General features: G+C 37.9%; 1 protein-coding gene across 1 annotated transcript in view; it reads right to left on the bottom strand.

Moving 5' to 3' along the window:
* The window catches only part of DOK6 (docking protein 6), a 338,153-nt gene that overhangs the window by 149,292 nt on the left and 171,409 nt on the right, over positions 1-17,452 (bottom strand). Inside the window, exons 4-5 of the mRNA XM_019668900.1 lie at positions 14,750-14,869; positions 310-499 (exon numbers count right to left, since the gene is read on the bottom strand). Of these exons, the coding sequence (XP_019524445.1) occupies positions 310-499; positions 14,750-14,869 (310 nt within the window). The remainder of the gene's footprint in view (positions 1-309; positions 500-14,749; positions 14,870-17,452) is intronic.

Genomic DNA, 17,452 nt, shown 5'->3' with positions numbered 1-17,452 from the left:
GGGAGCAACAAAATACAGTATTAAAATAATATTGCAAACTATATTGCATGATTAAGATAATTATGAAACTAGTGTGATGCCAGTCTGAGACTGAAATTATTTCGAATGGGTTAATTAAGCTGCCACAGAATTAACACAATTTTATTTGATTATTAACAAGAATCTGGAGAAATTACGTATTTGGTTATTTGGTGAGTTCTACCCTTTATAAAAACAATGGTCATCCTGGGCACTGGTGGACAGAACCTTTGCTTCAGGAGGCTGGCTGTCACACACATCCTATGCTCAGTTGCCACACGTAGAGCTTACCTTCCTGACTCAAATGTGAACCACGTTGAGTCCCGCCCGTATCTCCGCAGTGAGCTGAGAGGCCACATCACCAGTTTGACCTTGGCGTTGTGGATATCCCAGAGATAGATATTCTCATGAGTGATCTGCATTGTGCATTCACCATAAATATCCAGATTTGGTGTAGGCATAAGATACACATTGAATCGTTCTGCAAAGAAGCAAAGAATGGAGGAAAATAAGTGAAAAGAGGTGTGACTCTTCATGGCAGCACTGCATTAATTTGTATACCTACCTACAGCCTATGATGTCCCTTGGTGTCACTGAAATACACTTGCAAAACATTGCTTTTTTTCCCCATTTGGCATATGAAAAAAAGGAGTTAAAGTATTCTTAATCGTTAATTAATTCACTTGCTCATTCTAAAACTTTTTATTGCATGCACGCTCTACAGTGGGGATTAAATGGTTAAATTGTATGATGGAAAGAGAAGGGTAAAAAGCTATGTGGGTTTCAGCCCAAATGGTGCTTTGCTGTCTGCTTCTTCACACATCTTAAGTGGATAGCATACGTGTATATACAATTCCTGAGGGGGGTGTCTTACTTAACTTAAGCAAGCATTTACTCATTTTCACCTTTGTGGCATGAAGTATTCAATGCACACTCAGACTGGCTCTTAAAACACATTGCATTCATGGTCAAATTCAGCATATGATAATAACAGGTATTCATTACTGCTTTCTGCACAACTTCAGACATTGTTTTAGCAAGCAAAAGAAAAATACATAACTGCTTTCATTCCTGGATAGCTTATAGTTGAAAATCTGATTACTGGGCAATAATTCCAAACACTGCTTTATAACTTTGTGTATCTCAAAGGCTACTGCAAAATTCCACAGCCCTCGATTCTCCTTTAAATGCATCACACGCATTTTATTTTGAAAATCAGGTTAGTTCGTAAGTTTCAGGAATTGGGACCCTGGGATGATCTATGAAGTGTACTATGAAATAGCCCTAGTTCCTAGGACCATCGTCTTGGTTTATAGTAAGTGATCAATAAATATTGGGTAACTGTATGAATACAGTAAATATATGCCTTGATGATTATGGGCTTCAAGATTTGAGAAATTATAAAAATACTGAGTCATGATAATGAAAAATTAAAGAATTACTGGCAGATACATCCTTGTGTGTTTGCGTTTAATTGTGAATAGTGCTTTAAAGGCAGTGCTGTTGAATTCATTATTTTAAGAGGCATAATGGTGCAGCTGCAGTTGGAAAAGGATTGATATGTTTAGGAATGTGCTATCATCCATTAGAATCCATCAGGATGCTTGCTGGTACTGAGTTGGCATTGTCTGTATAATAGAAAGAATCTTTTCTGTGCCAGGTATTTTGCAGAATAAGGATTTGCTGATGCCAAAAAAAAAAAAAGATTCCAAATTGGTTAAATTAAATTTAAGGATGCTAGCTTGAAATTTAGTGACCATATGGACAGTATTCATATTCAATGTCTAGATATTTTTTACCAAAATAACCTAATGATTCAATTTTTTACTAGATTATTGACCCATAAAACTAATAGTATACAGATTTCACATTCATTTCCTAAAATAAGGACAAAATTAGATAAATTTTATAGCTGAAAAAGAAAAAAGAACATTGCCTTATTAATTATCTGCAATAAAAAGCACATATATGTATATATACAAGGTGTGATCAAACAATACAGTGAATGTTTAAAAAAAATTTATTACAATAAAAGACACATTGCCATTAATCTCCCTCAAAATACTCTCCCTCACTTCCAAGACACTTATCCCCTCATTCTTGCCACTTTCTGAAGCAGTTCTGGAAGTCCTCTTTCATGAGTGTCTTAGTTGTGCTGTCGTGGCTGCCTCGATGTCCTGACTCATGGTGACTTTGGGGAAGAGCCAGGAGTTACACGGTGCCAGATCCGGTGAATAAGGTGGATGAGGACACACCGTAATGCTTTTATTTGACAGGAATTGCCGTACCAGAAGCGATGTATGACACGGAGCATTGTCACGATGGAGCATGATTTACGGCACACTTTAAAACACACTTTCTCTCAACCGTAGCTCACACCTGACTGACTGCACTGAACACGTTGAAACTTGTCACACACTGTTGCTAAAGTTCAACGTGCCACTTCCCACATTGAAGATCCCTGCCTTTCTGTTGGATGGACTTGGCAGCAGCATTCACCATATTCTGTGATCACAGTGGAAAGCCTCCATGTTACACTTCACTTCTGGTACTGCAATTTCTGTCAAATAAAATCATTACGGTGTGTCCTCATCCACCTTATTCACTGGATCTGGCACCGTGTGACTTCTGGCTCTTCCCCAAAGTCAAAATGACCATGAAAGCTAAATGTTTTGAATTGACTGAGGACATCAAGGCAGCCATGACAGTGCAACTAAAGACAGTCACAAAAGAGGACTTCCAGAACTGCTTCAGAAATTGGCAAGAATAATGGATAAGTGTGTTCAAAGCAAGAGGGAGTATTTTGAGGGGGGTTATCGGCAATGTGTGTTTTACTGTAATAAGTTTTTTGAAATTTAAACATTCATTGTATTTTATGATCACAACTGGTATATTCCATAAATTCTAAAATTCTTATATGCAACCAAGTAAGGCAACAACATTTAGCATTAAATACATCACTCATACTCCCACTCCAAGTCTCACTCCAATGGGGTTACAAGTAGTAAATCGAAGGGGCATGATTCATAAGAGTAGAAATGAACCTTGGACTCAACAGAGTGACTCAGGGACGTATAGAATGCCTGAACAGCAGGCTTCTTTTCTTTGGTCAAGACCCTTTTGATGAAGTTCAGCTTTTACATTTGAAACTAGTCATATGTCAGTGACATCTGTTGTGCATAAGGAAAGTGTTGTTACAAAAGCAAGAAGTAAAACATTCCTCTAAATTCCTTCCTTTCCATGAATTCCAGAGTCTTAAGGTAGCAACCTAAGAACCACTGCCAAAATGCCAAAAAATAACAACACTTCTCCCAAAATATTGAGATGAATAAACATCATTAACCAATTTTACTGTTGCTGAATGCTACATTGACCCTTGATATTCATACTCATAGTTTGGTATTTGAAAAAAAAACAACACCAAAAAACAGGATATGTAAAAAAATAATCCTGACATTGAGTGTCCTTCAGATAGATGGTACATGAAACACTATGTATAACCTACAGAGTATTACAGAGGACTCAGAAAAAGCATTATATTTTCACAGAAATGTCTGTGTGCGCTCATGTTAGCAGATAAAACCTAGCAATAATAAAGAGAGAAAGAGTACAATCATAGTGGACACTAGAGAAAGCCGGGAAATAATGAATAAGTGAATTTAGTAAGATACACATGACATAGCGCTCTAGATATCAAAATCATTGAGGCACATTTACAAACAAATACAAAGTGATCGAATATGTTGCCCCAAAGGAGTCCTTCCACGGCCAGCTCCTGGCAACATTAAGCAGGTGAAATGTACCCATGGTGACCCTTGCCTCTTGCCTGCCTTCTAACTTCCCGAGTCTTCACACACTGTTTCCTAGCAACTCAAGTTAACCCCTTCTTGTTATGATCTGGAATGCTCCAATCTTCCTTTTTCATGCTATATCTTACATCTTAGGAAAGAAATTATCCTAAGAAATTGTATTTTCAATTTTTAAATATTCAAGTCCATCTTTTCCTAATGGCTAATTTCCAAGGATTTGAGAATCAATTAAAAAGTAGACTAATGTAATCCACCAGAAAACTAGGCATGTAAAGATGAAGGCGGCACATCAAGTTATCTAGTTAAGTTCTACTTCTTTGAATTCCATTGCAAGGAAAGGAAGGTTTCTGCATTTGCCATGAATAAATTATTTTATGCCCTTAGTAGCGTAAAACATGCTATTTTGCTAAATAAAAGTCGATACATTTCCCATTGCCATAGTTAAAATTGGCTCCACTAAATGACTTTTTTAAATGTTTACCTTTGTGAAATTATTGTATCAGGCAGGTGTTTAAAACCACACTCTAATAATGTCACTTTCTTATTTAAGAAACTACACATTTGATTTCTGCCTACAGGACTAGTTTTCAGGATTTAGGGTGCATCAGCGTTACCTAAAGGGAAGGCCTGGGCGTCCTCCATGCTTATCATTTCTGCCACAGGCATGGGGCGGACAATGTGGTGTTTTTCTTCATGTGCCCTGGGGACGTTGATGCTGTTGTCCTGAGGACCACACTTTGAGAACTGTTGATTTGTGAACCTCATCTTAGAATATTACCAGGAAGTAGCAGTATTAGAGAAACCATGAGGGATGATATTGGAAAGTGATGTCATGTTTCAGTAGAACAAAACAGCACATTTTATTCAAGAAATTCTCTGACGTCTGCTCAAATAAATTAATCCTCAATTAATTTGTATACTATAATAAATTAATCCATTTCAATTGACTCATGACTGATTTGGCAAGAAAGGGTTTTTATGCCAGTTGGAACAAAAGAAGAGGCATAGAAAGGAAGGTGTATGAAAGACACAGTTTATAATTCATCAAGATATGTATATATTCCAACTATTTTCTTTTAAGGTAATCAACAACAACAACAATAAAAAGACTATTAAGGAGCACTAAACAACACATTTTCAAGTACCCAGAAGAATTAGAAAAGAAACTAGTTGTCTAAATAAAGATAATAATATCCTGAAACAGAAATAAAAATTCTAATATGAAGGGTTGTGAAGACTGCGGAATGTGTGAAGAAATAAATTTTTGAAGAGGCTAGTAAAAAACATAGTAGATTAAAATGTATTCACACATATCAGCTACAGAATTCTAGAGTAGAAACAAATCCCAAACATATTGCCCATAAAATTGTATTTTGGTAAAATTTATGTTTGTTTAATGGCTGATATGCAAGAAAATAAAATATTATTTTAAATGGTCAAAAACAATAACAAGGTGGAATGGTCATTAAACTGATTGTTGTGTCTAACAAAGACACTACTATCGAATCTGCAGTTACATTTACAAGGGCATTTTTACACTAGGGCTGGATTAAGAGGTCCAAAGGGAGAAGCTATGTTTCAGAAGGCCTGGGACACAGGGTCACACTCACAATTTCAGGAACAGTCCCAAGGAGACTACAAAACAAGGTTTGGTCAAATTGAATTGGACAAGAACTGGCGAGAAAGGATAGCTACATTTAGGAGACATGGTCCTGGAAAAGGAACAGTGAGACACCAAGCTATGGGTGGGAAATTGAGGGAGTTATCAGCCCTGAGGAGGACAGAAACCTACCTTTCTCAGCCAGTGAGGGGTCACACAGGTCAAGTTCAGGGCAGACGCTAACCTAAGTATAGCTGTTAGCTTGAGCCTGGCGGGTGGAGGTAAGTGGGGTGCCCAGCTGCAACAGGAAGCAGAGGATCGGGGATGGGGTTTCTGACATGAAGCGAGACCCCATTTAGTAGAAATAAATAAAATAACAAAAGGATGATGAGCTCTTCAATCAGTTGTTTGATAGTGGAGTCACAGTGTCTTATCAATATTGAATATTGCAATCATGGTTGTGGTTTATCGCTCCATTTATTTAGGTCCCTTTTAATTTCTCTTAGTTTTTAGTGTAGAGGCCTGGGTATATACTTTGCCGATTTTATATCTGAGTGTGTGATTTTTTTTTAATGGTATTATCAATGATATTTTTATATTTCATTTTGCCATTGCTTATTGCTAATATATGTGTATAAATATTATATAGATCATTGTATATATATGTGTGTGTGTGTATATATATATACATATCAATGGTGCCAAACATATTATATATGTATATTCCAACTATTTTCTTGTATATTCCAACTATATATATACACACACACACACACACACACACACACACACACACACACACACACACATTTTAAGAAAGGAAAAACTTGTACTAAAATTGTAATACTCAATATGTACCGAAAACAAAAGATAAATACAAGTCATGTGTATACATTTTTTTGGCACCCTAGCAAAAATGTGACATGACTTTTCTGACAACCCAATATATACCAAGGATGCCAAAAAATGTATACAAGTGGACACTTTGGTCAGCATTGCACAAACAATAGATTGTCGTAATCAGAAGTGTCTGGACACTGATGGGAACCACTTTGAGCACCTCTTGTAATTGCAGAAGTCAAATGTGAGTTGTATTCATCTTTTGTTATCGGTATATATTGCGTATTACAATTTTAATAGTTTTCCTTTCTTAAAATGTGTATACTTTTCTTGGTTCTCTCTCTCTCTCTCTCTCTCTCTCTCTCTCTGTCTCTTTCTACACACACACACACACATACACACACACACATATATGTATATATACAAATTTTTGTGTATTAACATTTTCTTCTGCAACATCTCTGAATTTACTTAGTTGTAGTTGCTTTCTCATAGATTCCTTAGGGTTTTCCAGGTACACAATTATAGCTTCTTATTTTTTACCAATTTTTGTGATTTATTTTATTTTCTTGTCGTATTACACAAGTTAGGACCTTAAACAGAATGAGTAGACTACTGAATAGAAGTGGTGAGAGAGGCTAGCTTTGTCTTGTATCCAATCTTATGAAGAAAGCATGCAGTGTTTTACCTTCAAGCATGGTACTTTTTGAAGGTTCTTCAGAAATAAATGTCCTTCATCCGTTTGAGAAAAGTCCCCTTCTATTCCTAGGTTTTCGAGAGTTGTTTTCATAAATGCATGTCATCTTTTATCAAAAGCTTTTTATGGATGAATTATAATAACCATATGATTTTCACCCTTACTCTATTTATACAGTAAAACATATTGATTGATTTCTGGGATTGGTTGCATTTCTGGCAGATACCAATATTGGCCGTAGTGTATTACTTTTTTATGTAACAATTTAGCACTCCATTTTCTAATTTTTAAAAGAATTTTGTAATTACATGCATGAAGGATATTTGTCTGTAATTTTCTTTCTTTTTTTGTATTGGCTTTGGTTTTAGTATCTGGGTTATAATGCCCTCATAATATAAGTTGTGGAATAATTCTTCCTCCGCTATTTTCTGAAAAAGTTTGCATAGGACTGGTATTATTTCTTCTTTAAGGGAATAGAATTCAAAAGTGCAACTATATATGGAGCTAGAGTTGAAGTATGGGAAATTGTGTAATAGTTTTTAATTTCTTTAATGGGTACAGGGCTATTTAGATTTTCTATTTTTTTCCTTGTGTCAGTTTGAGTAATTTGAATCTCTAAAAAAATTAGATTATTTTTAACCCAGTCTGAGAAAAGCAATGCTTTAATAAAAAAATAATTTGTTCAAATTTATTATTAATATATTATCAAATTATTAATGCCTTATTTATATTGTCCTGTTTAATTTTGTATGGTTCCTAATCATTTCCTTTATTATCTTTTAAATATTTGTACCCAGTAAACTTCAGAGATTTACATTATATAATAAATTTTACTTACAAAGGCTATAATCATAGATACTACTTTGAATTTTTTTCCTTTATGGCAGATGGAAATTAAAAACATTCCTTCCCCCCACAACTTTCCCCTCTAGTTTTAACATTTATTATATTATGATCTGAGCTCTGAGAATGACATTGTTACTATTAGGATTTTAAACTGTGCTCAAAGAAAAGTGTAGAGCTTTGCAGAATATATTATATTAGAAAAGTGAAAGGCTGAAAATTAATGACATAAACATCCATCTCAAGCATTTGAAAAAGAACCTGCAACTAAGCTCCAAACTATGGAGCAACTGAGTGATTAATAACAGTAAATGAGAACAGAAATTAATGCAATTTATATCACACTGGAAAGAAATCTAACAAACAGGCAAATGCCAGATGATGCTGATTAAGGGGCAAAAAGCCACAAATAGCTTCTATGAAGTCAAACAGGATATCACGACAGTGTAAATAGGTATTAAGGATGTGTGATTAAATTTATATCAATAATTTTGAAACGGCAAGAAATAAACAATTTCTTAAAATCACTGGTAGATTTATTTTCTTGAGCTAATTGTAGCTGACAGTTTATTACTCTGATTTTTCAAACTTTAGTGAACATGAGGGTCACTGGGGTTGTGAAAAGATTGATGTCTGGCCCCACATCCCAGAGATGTTTGCTTTGGAGATAAGGGTGGGAGCCCAGGGTTGTCTTGTTTAACACACACCTCATGTGGGTGTGATGGAGACATTCACCGAAGCCCAGGAAAACACCGACTTTCCTATCAGGCATTGTGCTCCTGGCTTCCCATGCTGTGTTTTATTTAATCCTCACAGCAGTCCTATGAGACATGTACAATCATTACTATCCTAAAGAGTAGGAAGCTGAGGTTTAGAGAAATTCCGTAACGACCATAGCCCCATCGCCTGTAAGAAGTAGCATAGAACTTGATGATATAATAAATATCTTTGGCAAGTTCTGCTCATCAGGCTACATGGTCGACTTACATGCTTTATACTATAGTTTGTTTTCCTGTAGCAAGGGAAAAAAAATAGATCATCAAAACCAGGGAGGATGAAAAAATGAAATCTCAGTATTATATACTGAATTCAATCAAGCTTTTCTTTTCTTTTTGTGTGTAGGCTTGTATTCATTTTCTGTCAAACGACCACTCATTTTACCCGGTTTCTGATCAAAGGTCAATCTCTGAGCTTCCCCCCTTTTCATCGAGGCTGAATTAACAGTTGGCCGAACTGATCTCCTCACAGGTGGAAGGAGAGGAAACGGGGCCTGTTTTCTGGTTCGTGTGCACCCACATCCCTATGAAGTAACTTCACTCTGCTCTCCTGGGATACGCCAACGTCTGCTTCCAGACGGTACTGGGGTCCAGTGTGGGCTGACGGGAAACTTGGGTACCCCTCCACGCCACACTCAGACTTGAGGCAACTGATGCCATCTTTACCTCTTACAGCTTGCTGGGTTCCACTGACACCTTTCCATTAGCCTTCCTATCCTTGTCATCAACCCCAATATGGAGAATCTAATTCTAGTCTTTTCTCTTGAAGGAACCTCCAATTTATAACAGGAAATGTAAACATGTGCTTCTGTCTTCCGCCCCCGCCCCCACACACACGGAAAGGACAAGGGCAGGACATTTATTTCTTGCTCTCCATAACACTCTTATTTTCAAAGTCCCTCTTTTTTCTTGCCAGCAGCTGGGAGATACCAGTAATTCTGGATTCAGCGTTCTCCCTCAAAGCTTTTTCTTTCCCATGACTACAAATGCTTTTCAATGTGCATCTTTGTTCTCACTGTGTTTGTATAGGGGTTGTTTCCAGGGCGAGGAAACAGGACAGGTCTTTCGGTGTGTCAGGTATTTCTTCCAGTATGCACCTCACTGTGTAATGACATGGTTAGAGTTAAAACAGATAGATCACTTAGATTTGGCAGTGTGGTAAGAGAAGCACTTAAAGGACATCTTTGGATTCTCTGAAGCACCTATTGCAAAGAGAGGCAGAAATATGTATGGCATTCATTTTTACTCCATTGCGTTGCATATTGAAGACCAAGTGGGAATGTGGTGGTTTTAACCTGGTTTGTTAATTTATATGCACTCTCTATATTGATTAAATAATGGAATTAAAACAATGCAACACAAAGCTAGGCAAATAGTTATAGCCCATTCAAGACTCTGTGCTGCATCCACGGATGTCATCTTACTCCTGCTCAGGTGGTTCAGCGCTTTCCCTGGACATCATCACCTCCACTGCTTATATTGGCATTTTCGAATATGTGGTTCATGGAACGTACATTCCACTAGATAGAACAGGTTTTATATGTAGAAAGAGAAACATAAATGAAGTTAGTTTGGGAAATGTTGTATTACACAAAGTCAAGCAAAATCTTTACTACGGGATTTCTCAACAATTTCACTCTGCTCATGTACATTTACCTGCACCATCATAGAGGGTTGGCGTTAGTTTTCTAGGGTGGCTGTAACAAAGTACCGAAAACTGAGTGGCTTAAAATAATAGAAACTAATTATCTCCTGGTTCTGGAGGCAGGAAGTCCAACATCGAGGCGTTGGCAGGGCCAGGCTCTCTCAGAAGGCTCCAGGGGGAGCAGCCTTTGTGGCCTCATGTAGCTGCCTGTGTGTGAACAGTCCCTGGCCTGCAGACATGTCACTTGTCACACGGCCATCTTTCCTCTGTGAGCCTTCCCTCTTCCTCCCTTTGTGCACATCTGTCTCTGTGTCCAGATTTCCTGTCTTTATCAGGACGTATTGGCTATATAATGACCTCATTTATACTCGGTTATCTCTGGAAAGACCCTATTCCCAGTGAGGTCACATTCCGAGGGACCGAGGGTTAGGACTTTGATATCTCTTTTCTTGGGGGGGATACACAATTCAACCCACGATGGTGTTACCTAGTTAAATCCATTCCCCTGACTCAGAGAGCATGCTGTCGTAATATTTCCTGGAACTCACTTTGGGAACCAGCAGAGTATGTGGATGGCATTTTAAAAGCCTAAACATAGGTGTCTGTTGGTTCTTTTCCCATGGAAAAGTTGGTTTTGCTCAGCGTTATCCTCTGGACCAAAAAATAAACCTGGAAAACCCTTTTATTTCTGGTTATAAAGAATATATCAGAGTGAATATAGTTCACCCCAGATCATTTTTTAAAAACTGGGATAAAAGGTCATTACAATAGAGAAAGAGGTGTATTCTTACTGTTGTCATTGTTTTGTCATTAACCGGTCGGTCATTTTCCAAATGAGTAATGTCCTGCTAATATTGGCTTTAACTATTCGCAGACATTAAGAATTTCTGATTTGCCTAATTGAGAAAGCATATTTGGGGGAATAAAACATAACTTTAAAAAGCACCTGTACCACAGTGCTTTTCTTTTGTTCTTAGTTTATCATGTGTGTTCCAATAGCTCAGATAGTAGCTTGATCACTTTCCCTCTCTTCTTCACTTCCTCACCACATTGGACCACACGCTCTAACCCGTGTCAGGGCCTCACCAGTGGAACGCGTTTCCGTGCCTCTCGACCATGGCCTCTGGCCATAGGCTTTGCTTTGGCCAATGGAAGTCAGTGGACTCCACACATGCAGAGACTTAATTTATGCTGCAAGTTTGGGCTTGCTCTCCTGCCATACGTTTCTGTTTTGTTTTGAGAATACATCTTCAGTAGTTATTAGCGTAAGAGGATGACACGCGTGGAACAGACATGGACACCAGAAGCTTGCTACCAATTTCAGCGGCACTCAGACTAAGTCAGCTGAACCCTAGCCAACTACCAATGCATGAACTCTAAAGACACACTTCCAGGGTGGTGCCCTTGGGATTTTGTGTGACCAGCAACACAGCATTATTTTAAAAAATAATGATCGATACACCTTGTTTATAGGTTTGGCTCCCTTACTACTTTGTGAATTTCTTAAAAATGATGACTATATTTTATATAATTCTACATTTCCCCAACTTAGTCATTGCATATTATAGCCTCAAAAATGTTTGATTGGTGAATAACGAATGAGTGAAAGACAGACAAGGGTGTCTTGAGTGAAATGGTTGCTATGGTGACTCAGGTAAATAATTTAGAAACAATGCTGGAATACTGCTTTGCTTCTGAAGAAAGGCTGTCCACATTCTTAGGCTAAAAGTAGGAATTCATGCCAATTCTCATCCATTCATAAGCAGGGACCCTAAGTCCTGGACAAAAGCAAACCCTTAGATCTGACTTTATATTAACCAGATGGCCAAGTCTGAGGTTACTTTTCCATTTTCTTCCAGATGGTGATCGCTTGCATCAGCAATAAATTGGACATGTGCTCTGAGTCCACTTCCAACTCCAACTGCAGGAATTCTCTACATGAGTTGCTTTTTTGGTTATGATGCTTACCCTTGTTATTAATACTTAATAAGGAACATTTGCTTTCTAGAATTGCTACTATGCCTTGTGAATCCTTTACAAAGAACTATGATTATTAACACCATAATCTAAGGTCAGTGTAGGCCATTGTAAATACTACTAAGACAGGGGAAGATTCTGGAAGTTGTAAGAATTTAAAGTTTGAAATGACTATTTAATAATGACTACTTCCTTGAGGCAGTGTTATTGAAGTCTAAGAACAAATCTGCATGTGTGTGTGTATGTGTGCGTGTCCTTGTGTTTGCTTACTTTCCCTTCAACCACGTGCAATCCTGAGTCGATATGGAAGCACCTGAAAGCACTAGATAAAGATTATTATAGCAAAGAATTTAATCGATAACTACTTTTATCTCAGTAACACACATTACATCTTCAAAAATTATTTGCACAAATGTTCATTCTTAGCTAGTCTCAGAGTAAATAAGATCAAGCTGTCTGAAGAGTCATCAAAACAGTACAGGGGAAGTAGCCATTTTGAATGTCAAAAAAAAACCAAAAACTGCGGTCAAGGCTGAGCGGTGAGCTGCTCCTTGATGACGGGGGACCCGCCAGACCCCACAAGCCACAAGAAGGTCATTTATTATGTCAGTTCTGCACACATATGCAGCTCATGGCTGAGGAGAAATTTCAAACTAATTCCAAGTATGTCAATCATAAAATAGTAAAATAATTTTTCTGATGAACAATAAGTTACATAGTGTAATATGGGCATGCTTTAAGGAAAAAAAATCAACAACAAAAAACCCCTGAATCTGTAATGACGCTTTTTCATAAAGGATTTATTCCAATTTGTACATGTTCATATCTTCAAACACATATTAGGAAGTTTAAGGATTTTGTGTATTTTAAGAGGTGTTATGCTTTGAGGAGTCTGGAATAGTGATTGAAAGCCATGAAAGGGCAGCTTTGAAAGATGACATTATTCTTCAAAGACTATAATTAGCTAATTGAAACAACAAATACTTTCCCTACACGTAGTAAAATGAATGGGTGCACTGTCTAAGGAACAGGTGTGTCCCTGGCAGCCATGGGGCCCCAGGGAGAGGGTCCAAGTTGGCATTTTTAGTTTTTGCTGTGAGATTTTATAGACTACCAGTAGTTATTTCAGGGGGACCTTAAAATGGAATTATCTCACTTATGGCAGAACTTTGTTGATTAGGAAGTGAGAAAATTGGCATATGCAAGCAACATATTATGCCAGTCTGTGTGTGTGTGTGTGTGTGTGTGTGTGTGTGTGTGTGTGTGTGTGTGTATTTAAGTAAAATTGCCATTTCCTTTTAGGTTACAATGTACATTTAGAATGTCATTTAAGTGAACAAAATACTACCTTCTCTAACTCATTACTCATAAATTTTAAAAATATATTTTAAAGCACTTACAGCTTTTATATGAGGTTAGAATTATTAAACAAAATACACCTAACAATAGGATTTACAGCTGTCCCTCAACCTTTCCCAACACGAGCCATAAAAAATTAGCAACACTGAAAATTTTCTATTTTCATACTATTAGGTCACCTGGTGGTGATGGTAATTATTTTTTTAAAAAATGGAGAAAAACGAGCTCATTACATTACTCTGATTTCATTATGTAGAGGTGCTGCTCAAGAACATGCCGCATAAATTCTCAGTAGGTCTCAGAAATGCCCATTAAAATAGAGAACAGGGAAGGCAGTAAACTCTGTGCGCCACATAAATCTCAATGTTCTCATCCTCTGGGACTTCACACGCTGTACTTTCCTACTTGGAGCTGCTATGGAGCGAACTGTGTCCTCCCCACCCCCGCCCCTGTTCCAAATTCATATGTTGAAGTTCTAACCCTCCAAGTGACAGTATTTGAAGATGGAGTCTTTGGGAACAAATTGAGATGAGGCTATGAGGGGAGGCCGGCATAATGGGATTAGTGGCCGTATAAGAAGGGACACTAGAGATCTCTCTCTCTCTCTCTCTCTCTCTCTCAATTGCATGAAGACACAGCAACACCATGACTGGCTGCAAGCCAAAAGAAGGTCCGCCCTGGACAGTGACCCTGCTGGCACCTTAATCCTGGACCTCCAGCCTCCAGAACTGTAAGAAATTAATTCCCATTGTTCGAGTCACCTAGTCTACGGTATTTTGTCATGGTAGTCTAAGCTAAGACATATTAGCCCAATCTCTGAAATCAATTGATAACACAATAAGCCGGATTTGTTAATATAGAATTTAAACTATAATAACTCTCGAAGGAGAAAATATAGGAATGTTTTACATGCAAAACTTCATATGCCATGAGTTGATTCATTAATTATTTATGTAGATAAATGACAAGGTCACAGAATGAGAGGTCAAGACCACTGGGTCGCACCTTAGCATTTTCTCTAGTTGCTATGCAACCTTGGGGACAATCTCTGAACAGTTCAGGGAGATCGGTTTACTTTCCTTCAAAAAGGATAGATCTGACACATTTCTGGGCTCCTTTTCAGTTTCAAAGTCCTGCCATGATCAGTGTCCTTTCAAATGATGATGGAAGGCAACTCACACTTACCGTTCTGTTCCCTCTGTACTCCTGCCGCCAGAAGGTCAGGCTCACCGAGGCTGATGTCATTCAGCCTGGTCCCCAGGCACTCCATACAGAGGTGTTTGCACCACTCCTCAGCCTCCAGCTCTGAAAATGACCACATGGCATCAGTCAGTCAGTGCTGCACCGGACGATGGAGTAGGGCTGCTTCCTGGGCCACTTCCCCAAGGGGTTAGTAAGAGCTCAAAATCTACCCACAGAAAACAAAGAGGGCTATATGCAAGAAACAAAACAAACCCCCACCATTATTTCCCACTGTTTGACATTATATTTTAAGGTGATTTTAAGTTATTCTGATGTACTTTATCTGATTTACAAATAATAACAAACAGAATATTTGTTTGCTATATGATGTATTCTAGATTGATCAGACTTTTTTGGAGGGAAATCACTTCGAAAACTTAAGTATAAAATTAAAATATATACATGACTAGTTGAAAAACGTCAGACTAGATTAAGTAAGTGAATATGTTTCTGAATGTGACTTGCATTTGGGTGGGTGGAAGTCTGATCCCCAAGTCACTCTGAATTGCAATGGGTCCTAGACCAACACAAGAATGTGATTGTTTTTCTTTTATAAACATCAAAGCATCTCCTTACTATAAAAAAAAAACAGTGGGATAGGATATTAAAAATATCTTTCCCCTTTAGAAAATGCCAATTATCTAAGATACTGATTAGATAACCACTCTTTTTACTCTCATTATCTTTCAACTTCTTTGTATTCTCAAGTGTTTTTTCTTTGCTTGAAACATGAGAACATCTGCCATCTACACAGAATCTTGTAATATCGAACGCTTTCACAAACATAATGAATTTGATTCGAACATAAGCCCTGTGCAGGTAGGGTGCCTAAACGTTAGTTCTAACAGGGTCCTGTAGCATATCATTATCTTTGGTCAACATCACAACTAAATTGGAACCCAGGTCTTCTAGCTATGTTTAATTTGCAGAGATCTGAAAGAGTATGAGGTTGACAATTTTGGGCCAAGCCCCAAAATCGTTGCATGGAAGTTAGATGAGAACTTTCCATTGACACCTGCCCAGAGAAATTTCTGACTTTTCCATGGAGCATAAATCTATACCAGCACAGTTTAATATAGATTTTCTTCAGATCTTTTGTTACTCTCCATGGATGACATTCCAACTTTTGCCTTGGCATTTTCAATTTCCCATAAAAAGTTATCTGTGACAGATTTTCTTGACTGTGGATTTAAATACCAACTGCTCTGCTCAACGGTCAACAGCATCAAACCGGGTAACGTGTCCTTCCTGTGCTAGTCACGCTGCATTCACATCAAAAATTGACTTGACCAATGAGATGCCAAGGCAAATTTGTCATTCATTTTTTGTTTTATCAAGACCATAAAATATTGTTAGAAAAATCAAGAAAAAGAGCACGCAGCCTCTCATAGAGTACAATTCTAATGACAATAACAGTTCCCATGTTCCTACCACGAAAGGTGTTTTCTTTACAAAAGGTACGGTTTGCATATATCAGGGGCCATTCTCTCCAGAGTGGGAGATGCACCATCTACATAAGTCAGGGAGAGGGGAGGTTCTCCAGGGGAATTGGTCCCGAGCTCAGGTGGAGTCAGAGGCTGGGTGGGGCTGCTCCGCCATTTCTCAGAACCCTTGAAAGTAATTCTCTCCTCCTACAAGGACACTGATATAACAAATGGGCACTTGTTGAGGACCACAGCTTTCTCAAAAACATTTTTTTTCTTCCAGTGAGGAATGTCAGCTTTCATAGGAAAAAATTTACGGGAGCAACAATTGCATATATCGAAAATAAATTTCATTAACATATGAGTTTGATTTATATGATTTGTAAAAGTTTTGAAAGCTTTTCTAACAACAAATCAAAATCTTAAGCCAATTTACATGCTGTGTATCTAGGAAACCTGACATTTCAGCTAAGGGAGACACTAGGATGATTTTTTTTTTCTTTTCACATTTGAATGTTTTGAATATTTCTTAGGGCTCCAAATTAAAATTTAATTCAATTTGAAATCAGCAGTAGAAGCACATTCAATTACCATCTCATCTGTATGGCTCTATTGAATAGTATTTCCAGTGCTGCATAGACGGAGATGAGAGTATTGAGTATGCTGTCGGGGATAAAAATCAGAACATTAACTATGCCAAGGCACCTTTGTGTCAATATTCCCTTCCACTTTCAGTACTGAGTCATGCCCAGAGGTTAAAGAAGTATGTCACTCGCTTCGTCTCATCACTCTTTTGTCCCAGGGTTTCATGAGATGAAGAAAACAAGCATATGGTAAAGGGCTTCTCTGAAGCCAGAGCCCACTCTTTCATGGAGAGCTCAATGTGGCACTTCTGTGAGGACCAGAGCCAGGGGCGTCCCGCATCACAGCAGTAACAGGTGTTCATGGGCTTCCCTCAGCCGGCACAGACGGCTTGGCCAGCAGTCTTAAAAATCACCTACTTCGGCATTTTCGTAGTGCAGTAGCCATAGCAGTGCAGTAAGAAATGGAAACAGATATAACAGGATAATAACAAAGCAAGAGTAAAGCAATAGAGTTGATATAGTCACATTAAAGCCAGAACTGTAAACCATTAGACAGAGAGAGAGAGAGAGAGAGAGAGAGAGAGAGAGAGAGAGAGAGAGAGAGAGAGAAGGCTGCTGCAATTCAGGTGTCATCCAAA

This window comes from Hipposideros armiger, unplaced genomic scaffold (assembly GCF_001890085.2).
Source record: "Hipposideros armiger isolate ML-2016 unplaced genomic scaffold, ASM189008v1 scaffold_542, whole genome shotgun sequence".
Taxonomy (NCBI): Eukaryota; Metazoa; Chordata; class Mammalia; order Chiroptera; family Hipposideridae; genus Hipposideros; species Hipposideros armiger.
This window is presented reverse-complemented; position numbering and strand designations above follow the sequence as displayed.